This window comes from Kogia breviceps, chromosome 5 (genome assembly GCF_026419965.1).
Source record: "Kogia breviceps isolate mKogBre1 chromosome 5, mKogBre1 haplotype 1, whole genome shotgun sequence".
Lineage (NCBI taxonomy): Eukaryota > Metazoa > Chordata > Mammalia > Artiodactyla > Physeteridae > Kogia > Kogia breviceps.
The window spans coordinates 66,349,666-66,367,115 of NC_081314.1; the positions used below are offsets into that span (position 1 = coordinate 66,349,666).

A 17,450-nucleotide genomic window follows, 5' to 3' on the forward strand; every position below is an offset into this window, starting at 1 on the left:
ATTGCATCTTCCGGAAGTTAGGGGTTTGGTGGCTGCTGGGATAAAAAGCAAGTGCAGGGCTTCCCTGGTGGCGCAGTGGTTAAGAATCCACCTGCCAATGCAGGGGACACAGGTTTGAGCCCTAGTCCAGGAAGATCCCACATGCTGTGGAACAACTAAGCCTGTCCGCCACAACTACTGAGCCTGCGCTCTAGAGCCTGTGAGCCACAACTACTGAGCTCGCGTGCCACAACTACTGAAGCCTGAGCGCCTAGAGCCCATGCTCCACAAGAGAAGCCACCGCAATGAGAAGCCTGCGCACAGCAACAAAGAGTAGCCCCCGCTCGCCACAAATATAGAAAGCCCACGCGCAGGAACGAAGACCCAATGCAGCCAAAAATAAATAAATAAAATAAATTTTTAAAAAATTTTAATTAAAAAAACCCAGCAAGTGCAGTATGAAAATCAATGTGGCACAGGAAATGCAAGTGGTGATGTCTAGACTAATTCCAAGGTTTGAGATAATTGTGGTTCTCTAAGAATGAAAGTAAAATATTACTTTTTCTTTCAACTGTGTGTATTTATTTTTTCAAACAGCTACTAAGTTGTCAGGACCTATAGACTTAAGTTGTTTTGACTGTTAGGTATTGGTTTTGGCCAAAAAGGGCCGTGAAAAAATGATTGAGCTGCTAAGGCACCGAGGACTAAGAAAGTTGGAGCACTTGTACCCTAGGCAGAGGGACATGAGCTGAAGTGCTGGGAGCGCCTTCCAGGCTTTCAGTGGAACACGGCTCCCAAGTGAAGTTAACTACAAATGACCGCATGTACTCCACATATCTAATGAAAGAGGCATCAGTGCAGGGTGTGGTTTAATGAGGACTGCATGATTACTGAGGGTGTGGGATCAATGAAGAAACTACGGAAAAGGGTGACTCAGAGAAGCAAAGGCAGGCAGCTATCCTAAGGAGAGAGGGTCCTGGCCCACAACCTCGAGTATCCAGGCCATGTCTCCATTCTACCTGATGACACTGCCGTTAAGGATCATCCAACCCACTCTGCTGCTCTGAGTCCACACCTGGTATCTTCTGCTTATACTCTGCTGTTCCACGTAAATTTGTTTCAAGGGAGAGAACGCGCTACTGAGCAAACATGAGTATTTGTATCATGTAAAGAGTAAGTCAGCATTGTGGTTTTTCTACACAAGTCTCTTATAAGTATTGTTAATGTGAAGCTTGGGCTTTCAGAGACCAATCACTGTGATATTTGTCTGGATGACCAGTCATTCTTCTCCAGGAAATGCCTCTTAAATCCTGTATATTTATTTTAAATTAAAAAAAAGATACCTGCAGATTAGTTGTTTGACAAGATTGAGTTGCCTCATTATGTTGACTGAAAACAATTTAGATCAGGATACTATCAGTTTTCAACTAATATTCTTCCTCTTTCTAGTTTCACAATCATAGGAAACTTCAGAGAAATGTGAATTAAGAAAAGTTACATCTCGGGTAAGGCTAAATTTAGATGCATTATTACACTGTACTAATTGTACAAACAATATTTGCCAAGAGAATGGCTAAAATATTTCAAGGAACCAAAACACTGTAAAATATTCATAAGGATATGATTATATCATTTCATGATTTAACCTTTTCATTAACTGTAATGAAAGGTATTCATGCCTAAATGGAGAAAGATGGGTAGCGTTTTCTCGTATCTTGGTTAATACTGATACTGAACACCAGAGAGGCCCGAGGTTAACTGGCGACACCATGTGCTGTTGAACTTTAGTCTGTTAGTCTTAGAGACAGAAGCACCAGGGAAACAAAGCTGAGCCTCCATCCACAACAAGGCATTCAGTGCCACCTTGCGAGGAAACGTGGAAATGCAAAAGGAAGAAAGATTGTGCAAAGAAGCCCTATTCAAGGAAGGTAAAGAAAACCAGACTCCTTGGAACTAAGTATTGTACAATGGTGACTTAATAAAATAAACATCACTCCTCCTGGTATTATTTCTACCTATACAGTAAATGCTGGCTTTACTGAAGAAAACACTAGCAAGTGCTTGGGGTACATAAGACTATTCCCATAAGGATCTGGGTGTTGGCTGGCATAAAGACTTGCATCATTTAGAGAATTTGGAACATTGGGAAATCCTATAGGAAGATGGTGAAGAGCAACAGTGGGAGACAGTGAAGTGGTTACTGCTATTTGCTTCCCAGTGTCTATTTTCCCTTTCTCTTCCCCCAAAGAACTGACTTTAGCTGGGAAAATGGGAGTACCACTCACTGGGAGGCACCTGGGAAATCTCAGGGCCTGGGATACTAAATAATCTGACCTATGTAATAAAGAATTGTCTCACATCTTGTTTGATTTCCGAATGTCTTACCAGAAACTCAGTATGTTAAAAAATACATTTATATATCTGATCCTAGACTCTTTGTTTTACATACACTCATAAAGTGTTTAAAAATATTTTTCCAGTTTTACTGAGATATAATTGACATACAACATTGTATTGGTCTAAGGTGTACAAAATTGATTTTAGTTAACATCCATTGCCTCACATAGTTACAAATTTTTTTCTTGTGGTGAAAACTTTTAAGATCTACTCTCTTGGCAATTTTCAAATATACAGTATTATTAATTACAGTCACCATGCTATACATTATATCCCCAGAACTTATTTATTTTATATCTGGAGGTGTGTACCTTTTAACCACCTTTACCCATTTTCCCTACTCCACACCCACCTTTGATAACCACCAACCTGTTCTCTGCTCCTATGGGCTCAGTTTTTAGGTTCCACATCTAGATAAGATCATAAAGTATTTGTCTTTCTCTGTCTGACTTATTTCCCATAGCATAATGCCCTCAAGGTCCACCCATGCTGTCACAAATCATAAAATATTTTTAAAGGGTATCAAAATATACTGAATTTTCCAGAAATTGCAACAACCCTATAAATTGATGGAAGATAATACTTTACCACCTTGTTCAGAACTTTGTCAACAATTGTTTACTATTTTAGAAAACTACTACAGTAAGGCCACTCAGGATGTCTGGTCACCCATACCACATCCCAGCATTTGCACCTGCTACATTCATAGTGACTCCATGTACAGGGGCAAGCACCTGACTACTTCATTATTTTTTCTAGAATAGCTGGAAATACATACTGAAATACATATTATTTTACTATTGTTTCCTTTTCTTTCTCCTTCACATTACAACTCTCCTTTACATTTAATTTTTTAATTTTTTTAAAGTATATGCATAAATAAGTAGGGGGTGGCTGTTCACCCTCTGGGCACACAGCTAAACTACATTTCCCAGCTTCCTTTGCAGTTAAGTGTATCCATATGACTGAGCTGGGTTCAAGTCAATGGAATGTAGTGAGTACTCTTACTGAGCCGAGGCTTTTAAGAAGTGGTATGCTGTCTTTCCCTGTCTGCTTCCTGGATGCAGCTAATAAGACACAAAATGGATAATACCAGTAAGAGTCACAAAGTGAAAGGAGGCTTCATTCATGAACATGATGAAAAGTTGTCTGCTGACCATACGTACATGCTGAACATACATGCTGGACTGTTTCAAGAGTAAGAACTAAATTTCTACTGTGTTCATTTGAGCCACTATACATACACTTCGGAGTCTATTTGTTATAGCTCTTTATCCCACCCTAACTAATGCAGATTACTACAGTATCTATACATTTCATTTCAGGATGGTGAGGGGCAATACAAATTATTTGTTATAAAAAAAGAGGCATTTGGGACTTCCCTGGTGGCGCAGTGGTTAAGAATCCGCGTGCCAATGCAGGGGACACAGGTTTGATCCCTGGTCCAGGAAGATCCCACGTGCCACGGAGCAACTAAGCCCATGCACCACAACTACTGAGCCTGTGTGCCACAACTACTGAAGCCCATGCGCCTAGAGCCCGTGCTAATTCTGCTAATGCTTGGGTATATGTTATATACGTCCAGTAATTTTTTATTATATGTGCATATAATGATGCATTCTATAATCCCACATCTGCCTCTTTATCCTACTTATTCTTTCCTAATATAATTAAATAATTTTGAAAACATTAAATAAATGTTTAATGCTCAAAAAAATTAAATAAATAAATAAAATTAATTTCCTGTGTTCCTTTTTGCCTTCTTAATATGGTTACCACAAAAATTAAAAGTACATATGTGGGTCACATTATATTTCTATTAAACAGCACTGCTCTAGACCTTCTAGCAGTGGTTCTCATTTCCCAGGTGCCAAGTTACTAGCTCCATCCCTGACTTAGCAGGTTCCAGTCTTTTTTGTCAAGGGTTGTTCAGCAGTTAGCTGTGATTTTGGTGTTTTCCTGAGAGGAGGTAAGCTCAAGTCATCTCTGACTTAGATACCGGTTTTAACTCTGCTCACTTCCTTGGTTTGACATTCTCCATTGTTTCAGGTGAAAACTTCCCACTTGCCCCCAGGAACTCCACCTCTACCAAACCTGGGCTCCACTGTTGTGCAAATGCTGGCAGATGTCAGACTCCACAAGCCTAAGAGTACTTCATGCCTTCATTATTAATTATTTCTAAAAGGATTAAAGGTGTTGAGAGAGACAGAGTCAGAGACAGAAAGAGAGAGAAATTCAGGCAGTAATTCCAAGAGGGAAAATAACCGTTAAAAGAAAAATAAAAGGATAATTCCTCATAATTAAAGGAAAGGCATTATGGCAGACACTGGTAAATGGCTAATTTATTCCCAACCTCCCTCTTCCCTGACCACCTTCTTCTGTGGTGGTTAAAAAGCTAAATGTTTGGGCTTCCCTGGTGGCCCAGTGGTTGAGAGTCTGCCTGCTGATGCAGGGGACACGGGTTCATGCCCCGGTCCGGGAAAATCCCACATGCCGCAGAGCGGCTGGGCCTGTGAGCCATGGCTGCTGAGCCTGCACATCCGGAGCCTGTGCTCCGCTACGGGAGAGGCCACAACAGTGAGAGGCCCGTGTACCGCAAAAAAAATAAAAATTAAAAAAATTAAAAGCTAAACATTTGCCTTCTCAGACTCCCTTGCTGCTAGGAATGGCTACATCACATAGTTCTGGAATGAGACATAAGCAGAAGTCTACCAAGAACTTCTAGGAAAGTTATTGCTCTCTTGGAAAAAGGAACAGAAGAAACCATCACTGCTCCTTTTCCTTCTTCCTGCTTTGGACACAGACTTGATGTCTGGAGCTGTAGTAACCATCTTGGGGTCAAGACTTTAAAAACAAGAGAAACATCAAGAGAATCACAAAGATGCCAGCCTAAATGTTGTTGAGCCACTCATCAAATACCAAGAATTTCTACCTCCAGACCTCTTGTTATATACTTTAAAAAACAAACATGTCCTATAGGCTAAGTTCTCTTGTAGCCAGATACTATGCTAAGCACAATCCTTAAAACAACCCACTTTACAGATGAGAAACCCTGTTCAGAGCAACCTACTAATTGTGTTGAAATATGAACCTAGATGGTCTGAGTCCAAAGCATAGAGTGTTTTCATCACACTAGCCTGATTATATTCTCTTGTTTCCTAGCTAAGCCATGGACTTAGAAATATCCCAAGTTCATTGAGAACATGCAAGTTGTCTTCCAAGGTCAGAGCCACCAGATACCCTAGCCCTGGTCACTATCCAATTCCTGATGGCCCTGCTCACTGGCCTCGCCATCCAGAGGCTTCAAACCATCTGGCCACAAATCTGGGTCAGGCATCATGCAATGAGCCCTGTTCTTCCACCAGCCAGGGGAGCACACTCACAAAACACAGCAGGCCAGGCACCTGGGGCCTCACTGAGAAAAAGGTTCCATTCTCTCTTTCCCAGAATGCCTGGTTGATGGGGCCTCTGGCTCTCTCCAGATCTCAGTGGAATCTAGAAAAGTCTGCAGCTGGAACATCTTCACCCTGCTTGTCTGAATCAGGACAAGGAAAACTGCTGCGACTCAGAGCAGATGCCACAGCTGGACTTCCACAGCCATGGGAGAAGACCTAATTGCAGAGATTTCTGTTTTACAACTACAGGAATGAAAGGATTGTCTTTTTCATTCCTTTCAGGAATGAAAGGATTGTCTTTGCCACAAACTACCTTTCCTAAAGCAGAGGTGTCCTCTTGGTCCAGTGTGAGTTTTCAGTTCTATGTTCTGCATTAAAGAGTGACAATTACCTCTATTCCTGACTTAACTGTGGCATTATACACTATATTCACTGTATGGTTTTGGTCCCTTATCAAAACGCTGTCATACTGAAAATTATTTTTCAGTTATATACTTTAAAAAACAAATTGTGTTGAAATATGACCTAGATGGTTCATAAAATAACATTTTTATGGATTAAAATAAACATTTTTATGGATTAAAATATATCAGGAAAAAAGAGCAAACATTTAGTTGGCAGTTGCAATACTAAGCATTTTTCATACATTATGTCTTTAATTCTCAAAATTATGATGATCCCATTCATTACACAAGTGAGGAAAGTGAAGCTTAGACAAGTAAATTACCCAACATGATACAGCTAGTCAATAGCAGAATCTAAAACCATATCTAGGGCTGTCTGGCACCAGTTTATGATTTTCACTATACTGCCTCTAAGAAATAAGCATAGAAAGAAATGCCTCAAAGAGATAACTTTGGATATTTAAATGTATCAATCAGTCAATGGATTCCTGCCCCAGATGAGTCATTGTGCAATCTTATATGCCAGAATCATGTTCTGAGTTGAGGCATTAGAGTTTTGGTGTAAGACTACAGGAATCCACCCAACCCACCCCATCATCCATTCCAGACCTTAATGCATGCTGGCCTTGGGCCTTCTGTGACATAGGGCCATAGCAGCAGTTGCCAGAAACCCAGAGACAGTTTCCCATGCTGCCTTTTGTTGTGCACTATCCCAGGCTCACTGTGGGAAGCTATGACACTTCACCTGCAGGAGGCTGGCTAGGCACTCCCACCAGGGTCAAGACAGTGGTGCCTAGACTGGGCATGTGGGGAGCCTCACAGGACAAAGGAGGAGGACTTGGATAATTTCAACCTCAGAATGTATTATGTTCCAGCCTCTGTTCTAAGCATTAGCAATACAGGCAGAAATTTTTAAAATGAGAACCCTGTATTTACGGAGCTTTCAGTGACGACTATCTGAGCAATGACCAATGTGAAGGAAAGACCAGAGAATTCCCCAGAAGGTTCTGCATTGTGTAAGATGCCCCCACCTAGGATATAACTCTGAGATGGGGAGAGGTATCCTAATAATGGAAATTGCATTTCTCTCAAACTCAGTAGTATGAGGAGTTTGCAACAGACTAAATAAGATTTAGAGAAAGTAAAGAAATGTGACATTTTTTTACATCCCATATGGCAGAGTAAAATTCATACCAACTACTCATTCTCTCTGTGATACAACTAAGATGACTTTGTTGCTTTTCTCAGAACAGATGTAAAAGGAGAGAGTGACTTGCCATCTTATTCCTCCGTGATATGTACTGAGGACATCTACTCTCACTACCCCATGCTTCCAAGAAAGGTCTAACTATAATTTAGGGTTTGGTCTATACCTCCAGTTTCAGCAATTAAAGTCATGTCACCCTGGGCTAAGGGAATAAAAAAGAATAGTATTCTAGTAATGGCAACTTTTCGGGGCTGTGTCTAGGCTCAGAAAATTTCTAGCCTTTGATTAATTTTAGCCTCTCTTTATTCCCAATCAAATGCTTAATGGAAATCAATGTATTAAAATTAGATCCAGAAGAGCTAAGAGTAAAAGACAAATCTCTCAGAGAACAAATAACCTCAGCACTGTTCATGAACCAAGACTCTCTTAAGGTTGGATCTTGGTAGAACATCCAACAAGAATATTGGAAGAACATCATGGTGACAGCTAATGTCAGTAGTTATTTCTTTTTCCTTCCTCAAATGTTTTCAGCTCTGTTCTTTACAACCTCAAAGAAATGTACTCCCTTGGGAAAGATCAAATTTCAACCAACAGCAAAAGAAGTAAAATCTATGAGATGCCACCCTCCTCCTGCTCAATATTCCTCAGTTCATTCTAGTCCTGGGTGAGGCTTAAGGGATGACTGAGACTTGAGCATAATGTTAATCAAGTTCAAGTGGCTGGGCCCTCCCAGCAAGACCTCCCAACAAAATCTAGAAATGCAAATGAATTTGCCCCTTACCTGAAAGAATGGCAAATTGTCTGTGAAGTTGTTCGATTATATCCACTGCCACCAAGGGCCTGATTTCCCGCTGCATAATTTCATCTGCACAAATGAAACACAAATTAGGTTAAATCCTTGCAAATTATAAAGATAATTTAAAGGAAGAAAGGGAAGTTCCACTACTACGGAAGTCTGGAACTTACCAAGATATGGTTATGGGCACATTATTCTCTTGAGAACTCACTTCCTGAAGCAGGGATGGATCTGGGTTTTGTGTGGTTTGACACTTATACACATGAGCACGGGACATTTCTAGTGCCTCTCCCAAGGTTCTGGGAGGGGTCAGTGCAAGGAAGAGGCCCTGAAGCTTAAGCTTCAGTAGCTTCACAGGAAACCTGCTGGGATGGTCTCATCACCAAGGGAAGTGCTTAGGGATCTGCCCATTCCTTTGGGTCTGCAGAAGGACATTTTAAACACAAACAATCTAAGTTACCAGAGCTGGTCTCAAACTGGGTCAGAAAATCAATCTGGGACTTATGAAGGTTCATTTGTTTTTATTCCTTCCCTCACTTTCTTCCTTTTTGTCTTTCTCTTAGTCACCTCCATTCCTTTTTTTCCCCTTCCAGAATACTTCAAGGAGCCTCTTCCCATTGCCAAACATGTTTAACGAAGCACACTCCATTTTGCTAAATAAAGATGCTCCTTACTGAATAAAAGGTTACAGGTTCCCAAAGCAAAACTTCAAACCTTTCAAGCACAAACCTACAAATGTCCTCTAACCACAACGAGTGATTTATAAGCACTAAGATTTGCATTCTTTCCATTTGGGGAAAGGGTACTAGAGAGAGGGGAAGAAGACTGAGTGGCATCTCTCAGCCTGGGCTGGGAAGGCGAAGGCATTTTCATGCTCTCTCTGCCTACAACGTTATTATCCTCATTTAACTATTTGCCAGGGAACCTCAAAAAATGAACTAGTTATTGTTTCTACAGCAGTTAAACATCAGGTTAGATTAAGGTACAAACCAAATAGCCTTGTACGCTGATGCATAACAGGTATCACCTATTGTTTTGGCATGGAGCCAGGTTAATGTGATATTCTAATATTGATCAGTCAGAAAGTAACATTTGGGAAGCTCCTCCCACAGCCTTGGTTTCCACTTCTCAGCTTTGGTGTAAAGGTTGCAGGAGACGATGCATATGGAGATGTACATAGTCGGTGCTAAGTAAACGCTAGTTACACTCATCACTCTGGAAAGACCTTGCCTGTATTTGCTTTCTCAAAGTCTCCCAAGGGGTGGGGCAAATGCCGCTCAAACCCCAAGATGCTTTTCAGTGAATTCTACTTTTCCTGGAGGAAAGGACTTTCTACTGTGAATTCACTACAAATTCAAAGACCCCTGTATCACTGCTACAGGTGTTGCCTCTTACAACCTGCCTGTATACAATGATGACACTGTAGTTATATTTTACAAAAAAAGAAGGGCCTTCTCTGTTAGATACACAAAGTAAAGCCTCTAACAGTAAAAAGATATGAAGTCTGAGATCTGCTTAAAAATATTCCAGAATCCCCTTCTGCCAAAAACATATAAGGAGCAGGAAATGGCAGGCTGGGGTTGGGGGAGATGAAACCAGATTGACAAAATGCGGATAATTGTTGAAACCGGTTAATGGGCCCTTGGCAGTTCATTATAAAATTCTTTTGCAAATGTTTCAAATTTTCCATAATAAAATTTAAATTACAAATGGACAAGAAAATAGAAAGTTTAAGCAGAAACAGGAGTTACGTAACTGAAGAGTTTTTCAGAACACAACCTCCCAGTGGTCTGGGAAAGTGGCATACTCAAAAATACAGCTGGTTTATTATTTTTCCATACCTGAGGGAGTCTATTTAAGGGACAATGACCCCAAAGAAAAACCAATATCATAAGATGCAATTTATTGTTATTGTACCTCAATATTTGAGATGTGCTTTAAAGTAAACATTTTAAATTAAAGAGGTAAGATCTGAAAGAAACAACTGAAGTGAGTTAAGCTAACCATACCCCACCCCACCCCCGGTCCCATCTTATTTTTTTTTTTTTTTTTTTTTTTTTTTGTGGTACGCGGGCCTCTCACTGTTGTGGCCTCTCCCGTTGCGGAGCACAGGCTCCAGACGCGCAGGCTCAGCGGCCATGGCTCACGGGCCCAGCCGCTCTGCAGCATGTGGGATCTTCCTGGACCGGGGCACGAACCTGTGTCCCCTGCATCGACAGGCGGATTCTCAACCACTGCGCCACCAGGGAAGCCCCCATCTTATTTTTTAAATGAAGAAACGGAGAGATTGTGACCTTGCCTGTGGTCACACAATAATTTAAGTGTGGAGCCTGGGTCAGCCCTGGATCACTTGACTCTAAGAGGGCAAACGTGATGGAGTTTCTAGACCCTTGGCCTTGAGGAGCATTGGCTTCTACCACCCGAGACGTTGACTAGTGTCTCTCATCTTGGGACTCTGTGGAGGATTGTCCAGCCTTCCAACAGAGACATTTTCACCTGCCTCCTGTGGTTACCAAAGGAACGGGACTAAAATCTACTATTTGTTTTTCCAAGAATAGAAATGAGCTGGTTTGCCTTTGGCCCATATTTTGCTGAGACAGCCTGGCCCCCAGCCAGGGAGTGACATGGTTATCCTTAAAGACTTCCCAGTGAAGGAACCTCATGACCCAACCTGGCCAGCTGCAACACAGCATGAGGGTTTCTCAGACTCAGCACTGACCCAGTGCATGGAGATGACCTCAGACACACCCAGGTTTTAGTGATGCCTGACACCTGTGGGCCATGTGCAGTTCAGCCTCAGTTATGCTCTGTACCAGAGGAAACACACAGACCAGCCCTTGCTGCTGGCAGGTCCTGCTACCCACTCCTGTAGAGATGGGATAGGGAAGGGAGTATAGGAGCTCTCTGGTCTAAAGGAACACCTCCCCGTGCAGTGGGAAGGAAGCTGCCTCAGCCCTACATGCCAAGAGCTGTTTCTGCCAATTTCTAGCTGGGCAACCACAGCAAGAACATGCTGAGCCTTAGCATCCACACGTGTAAAATGGCTTTTCCTTCTCCAGGAACAGTTGGGCATGGCCAGTGATGACCCACTGAGGTGGTGGTACCTGCTGCACCCTGCAGGCCCTTTGGTCCTGTGTGGAGGCTTCCTGCTTCCTGCTTGCTATTTTTGACGCATGTAGATTAGGGAGAAACTTGTCTTTCTGTAACCCACACAAGGCAAAGCGAAGCAGTATTTGAATTTCAACACAATTTCTATCCTAGGCAAACTTACAAATAGGTCTGGGAAAAACTTGTCCCTTTTCTATCTCTGTGATTATATGTTACCCTGGACCCACAGTTCTAAAACTGCAGGAAGTAGCCACAAAGGTCTCCTAGGTGATGGAGTACAGCCCAGCACATCCCATTGGAATTCACTCTAGGCAGCAAGGAACACCTCTGTGTTGTCCACTCCCCAAACCCCACACCCCCATCTGAGAGAAATGCCGGCTCTGGGGCAGGACCCTTCCTACTAATTGCATCCTCCTCCTCAGGGCAGAGGGCAGGAAACTGGCTGATAAAAGCTGATGCAGTCTAACTGTTGCAACTAGTAAGGAATAAAGGGCAGTGAAACCCTTAGCCTCTGCTCTTGCTGTTCTGAAATTTCAGTCACACTGGGATTTAAAAGATTCAAGTATGGTCTGAGAGAAAAGGTACCAAAATAATAAATAAATAAATAAACAAACTACTTAATTAATAAGGCATAAAAGTATGATCTGACCCAAGAAGGAAGGCAGACCCAAGTTTGAAAGATCCTGCTGCATTACTATTGAATACTTTTCCCAGGGAATCTGGTGCGCAGAAAGGATGGAAAGGTCGGTTGTTAGCGAACTAGGAATGGGACCAGGATCTCCACTCAGCCACTGCTCGTGACACTAATGAGAGCACTAGCTGTGAGCCAGCCCTAAGAAGACACTTTACAGATAATTGTTTAATTAGTTAGACAATGTAAAGGAAGGCAGCCTAGTACTAAAATGAACGTCCTCCAGCCCAGCCTGCCCTCCCACTCCCACAACTAGAACAGATGTGACTGCTGAGAAAACACGTGTGGACCAGAGGCTATGAGGAATCAGTTGCTGGGTGGTACACAAAGCCACCCTGGGGTCATGCTGTGTCTCACTTCTCTTTCTTATTGGCCAGGTTAGAAAGAACACAAACCCATTTTCCTTCTACTGCCTCCTATGCTACAGCGATGCTTAACCTGAACCAGAAGACTTAGTATTGAAGTTTGTCCATAAATTAACATTGAGTTAGAGGCACTTGAAAAGCAGATAGAAGAATTTTTTAAGGAGAAATTTAGAAGATTTTAAAAACCAAGAACACTAAAAAATGTCCAACTGGGCTTCCCTGGTGTTGCAGTGGATAGGAGTCTGCCTGCCGGTGAGAGGGGACACAAGTTCGATCCCTGGTCCGGGAGGATCCCACATGCTGCAGAGCAGCTGGCCCAGTGTGCCACAACTGCTGAGCCTGCGCTCTAGAGCCCGTGAGCCACAACTACTGAGCCTGCGCTCTAGAGCCCACGAGCCACAACTACCGAGCCCACGTGCCTAGAGCCTGCGCTCCGCAACAAGAGAAGCCACCGCAATGAGAAGTCCGGGCACCGCAGCAAAGAGTGGCCCCCGATCACCGCAACTAGAGAAAGCCCGCGTGCAGCAATGAACAACACAATGCAGCCAAAAATAAATAAACAAATACATAATCTTGTCTTAAAAAAAAAAAAAAGTCCGGGCTTCCCTGGTGGCGCTGTGGTTGAGAACCCTCCTGCCGATGCAGGGGACGCGGGTTTGTGCCCTGGTCCAGGAGGATCCCACATGCCGCGGAGCACCTGGGCCTGTGAGCCATGGCCGCTGAGCCTGCGCTCCGCAACGGGAGAGATCACAACCGTGAGAAGCCCGCGTACCGCAAAAAAAAAAAAAAAAGTCCAACTTCCTGGTAGTCAAACAATGTAATTAAAACAGCAATAGAATTTCTCATTTCATCCATAAGATAACACACAATGCTGGGGTTCTGTTGGAAAACTAGTACTTCTGCATAGCCTTGGGGAGTGAAGCTGGTAGTGTCCTTTCAGAAAGTAATTTCACAATATTTTACCCAGTGATTATTGTGTAGATTACATACTAACCCCCCTATATACATCATCTTATTTAATCCTCAAAACAACTCTTAACAGCAATATGGAACTAGATTTGCAATAGCTGGTCCAAAGTCAAGCAGCACCAGAATTTGAACCCAGCTCATTCTAAACTCCAAAGCCCAACATGGTAACTATTACAATACAGAGCTTCAATACATAGTCATCAAAATGTTCATAACCTTTTACCCATTCATCCTATATCTGGAAATGTATCCTGAGAAAATAACAAAATAAAAACTTTATACATAAAAATGTAGACTGGAATATTATTTATAAGAGTGAAAAAAATGGAAGCAATCATGATATAATTATGAATACCATGTCATAGAAAAAGATTTAAGATGTAATTTCAAGAACATAAAAATCACATGTATGGTGAGATTGAAGCCAGGTTCAGAAGGAAAGAGGAAAGCAAGTGGAGTGTGTGTGCACATGGGTACAGGCATATGAGAAAGGAATACAAGAAATAGTTGGGTTTTTTTGTTTGTTTGTTTGTTTTTTGTTTTTTTTTTTTGTGGTATGCGGGCCTCACTGTTGTGGCCTCTCCCGTTGTGGAGCACAGGCTCCGGACGCTCAGGCTCAGCGGCCATGGCTCACGGGCCCAGCCGCTCCGCGGCATGTGGGATCTTCCCAGACCGGGGCACGAACCCGTGTCCCCTGCATCGGCAGGCGGATTCTCAACCACTGCGCCACCAGGGAAGCCCCAAGAAATAGTTGTTTTAGAGTGATGGAATCCTATTTGGTTACTCCCTTTAGTTTACATAGAGAAAAGTATGCTCTGGTACTGTTTATTTTTTTATGTTAATAGGACTTTATTGATGTATAATTTACATGCAGTACAATGCACAAATATTAAATGTACAGTTTGATGAATTTTGACACACACATACACTAATGTAACCACTAAACAGATCAAGATATGAAACATTTCCATCACCCCAGGAAGTTTCCTTGTGACCCCTGCCCAGGCCCTGTAACCCTCCCTCCGATAAACATATGTGTTAAAGACCACACGGGTGCCTCTGTCCTCATGACCCAGAACTCAGGGCTGGCAGAACACACTGCACCCTGAACAGCTACTCTCTTAACACCATTGGGGCTCCAGGGAAAGACTTCTCCACATCTCTTGGTCTATATCCTCAAAAGAAAAGGTGAACTGCATCCAAATGCTATGATGGCTTGTGGGCTGTGCCACTGCTGGTATCAGGGACAGACACTGCTTCAGAGTGCTGGGAGGATTTGAGGAGCGGAAGTGCTTAAGTAAGAGAAAAACAAATCAATTAACTTGTCAAATTCTTCCTCTCACACGGCATAAATGCTGTAGATTCTTTTTTTTTAAATTTATTTTTTACATCTTTATTGGATTATAATTACTTTACAATGTTGTGTTAGTTTGGGCTGCACAACAAAGTGAATCAGCCATATGTATACCTATACCGCCTCCCTCTTGAGCCTCCCTCCCATCCTCATGTAGATTCTTATATAATGAAATATGTCCAGTACTACTGAGCATCAACATTCTCACTTTTTTTCTTCCAATTCATGATGCAAATATATTCAAAATTTGAACTCCTTGAACACAATTACATTTTACTTAGATCAATTTACTTTAGATCACTGCTCTCAAAGGAGCTCAAATTATGTGAAAATCTCAATTATAACAACATAGTGCATTTGCTAACATGATTAGAAAACAAATTTTATGGGTTAACTAATGCCTTATGGGTTATGGATATTTTTATTACTCATCCAAATTTCAATGGCCCATCAACACAACACTCAGATGCATGCAATAATTCAATTTATTCATCTTTGCTATTTTCTGATTTTTAGTCATATAAAAACCATACCTTTATATACTTTAAATCTTGTTCTTATGGGGGTGTGTTTATCAAGTTAAAAGAATAGTACTTTTTATTTAAATGCCACATACGGGTCTCTATTTGTACTCTTGCCCCAGGCTCTGCAAATGCCTGTTTAAAATTGCTTTGAGAAGTGATGAGATATTATTAGGCATAAGGATTTCTGTTTTTGAATGCTTATCCAAATCCCTTTTCTTTTTTTAATTACAAAAATATGTTTAAGCTTATTAATTTCTGTTGACATCTCACATGTGCCCTTGCATGAGACAAGCACTGCACCAAGGTGGAAGTTTTTATGCAAAGGGTTTCCTTAGCAACAACAGCTGGAGATGACATTCTCCTGTAGTCATAACTCCAGGAGAGGCAAACCAGCTCTGCCGCCTGGGGCATATTGAATAAAAAGCAATCAAAGCCCTGCAGGAAATTAAGAAACTCTGAAAATACCAAATCCCTCCCTCTGTTAAGGCTCTCAAATTTTGCACTAGGTTTCAAAGTGACCCACCTGCATTTTAATCAATACTGCCCCAGAGCAGTGCTCTCAAATTACAATGATATATAAATCACCTGTGGTTTAAAATGCAGACTCTGATTTAGTAGGCCTGGGGTGGGGCCAGAGATTCTGCATTTCTAACAAACTCTCTTGAAGCGGCTAATTCAATGGAGAAGCAAGCAATGTTGAAGTTCCAAGACTTTAGACCATTCTTGTTCCTTTCCCGTTACTTATGAAAATGCAGCTCAGGGGAAAAAAAAAAAAAGTTTTTATTTAAGTTGTTCCCTAGTGCTTCTCCTATCATTCAATAAAAATAATCATCTATATGCATGCAAAGTATTTTTGAAACTGAGGCCTAGCTGGTGTAAACTTTTGGCCTATATTTCCTGTTGTGTTGATTTTAGGATCAGCAACCTGGGAAACAAGCCAACCCCACCTTTAGCACTTGTTTTACCTCTCCTTCCAGCACCCCCAAGCCCTACCCGATTGCTCAGTGTGGGCCCCTTAATGCAGCGGTCCAACCTTTTTGGCACCAGGGACCGGTTTTGTGGCAGCGGGGGTGGGGGGGGGCGTGATGGTTCAGGCGGTAAGGTGAGCAATGGAGATCAGCAGATAAAGCTTCGCTTGCTTGCCTGACGCTCACCTCCTGCTCTGCGGCCCAGTTCCTAACAGGCCTCGGACCAGTCCCAGTCCACAGCCCAGGGGTTGGGGACCCATGCCTTAATGCCTATCCTCTCCTCATTCTAGGACCACTCCCAGCCTGGGATTCAGTCAAGTCAGAAGCAGTGTCTTTGGTAAAACAACAAAATATGGTCTAACGTAATGAGATGAGAAGACTAGTTATGACTAATGCTCATTCGACATGGCATTCTTCCAAAAGTTTCTGTACTTCCATTTCTTTCTAAAGCTCTTAGAGGAAAAAATATCTTAACAAAGGAATCAAAGTGGTAGGATCTTAGACATTTTAGCAATATGATGAATACACAATTTTATTTTTGCTTAAGAAAAAGCGCTGGAGGCTCTGGCTAAACATTCCTGCCTTCCTCTCTCAGTGTATTCATTCATTCAGGTACTATGGAAGCAGAATGAAAGAAACTGGACTTGCATCCCAGCTCTACCACTAACCAGCCCCTCCACCTTCAGGTTCTCCCTCTGTAAAATGGGAGTGGATAATAATTAATAATATCTCCTCCTAGAGGACTGTTGTGAGGATTAATACTACCATTTATTGAGCACTTTCTACCTACTGGGCACTGTGCTACATGCTGATGAAATAAAAATCATATTGTAAGGCAAGACAAGAAAAATTTAAACATAAAATTTTTCTCTGCCCTTTGGCCTCCTCCCTCCCTTCTAGCGTGCATTATGCATTAACCAGACCTCCTCAATAGCAGAAATACCTGCTCAACCATAAAGATCAATTTTTCTTCTTCTGGTGCCAGCCATATAACTCCTTAGAAGATAACATTCCTTTCTCAATCCCGTAAAGGGTCATGATGACCCACCACCACTCACCTTGTCTATGCAGACATCTTTGGTGAACTTTATGTAAAATGCCAATATATCAATGGCAATTGGTACAGAACAGACTAGTCAGACCACCTGCGGAGATACTGGGATGCACCTAATGGAAGTTCTTAGCTTAAATATTATTAGTGACCTTATTAATATTACTAGCTATATTACTTGTATTCTGCCTATTTTATAAGATTATTGTTTCTTAACATTACCAAATGTGTGACTAGGCAAC

At 41.9% G+C, this 17,450-nt stretch overlaps 1 protein-coding gene across 4 annotated transcripts in view; it reads right to left on the bottom strand.

Annotated features, from left to right (window-relative positions):
• MCF2L2 (MCF.2 cell line derived transforming sequence-like 2) overlaps positions 1-17,450 on the bottom strand; it is a 239,805-nt gene that overhangs the window by 193,047 nt on the left and 29,308 nt on the right. For all 4 annotated transcript variants that reach the window (XM_067034104.1, XM_067034103.1, XM_067034105.1 and 1 more), the window contains exon 2: positions 8,164-8,247. In XM_067034104.1, the coding sequence (XP_066890205.1) occupies positions 8,164-8,247 (84 nt within the window). The remainder of the gene's footprint in view (positions 1-8,163; positions 8,248-17,450) is intronic.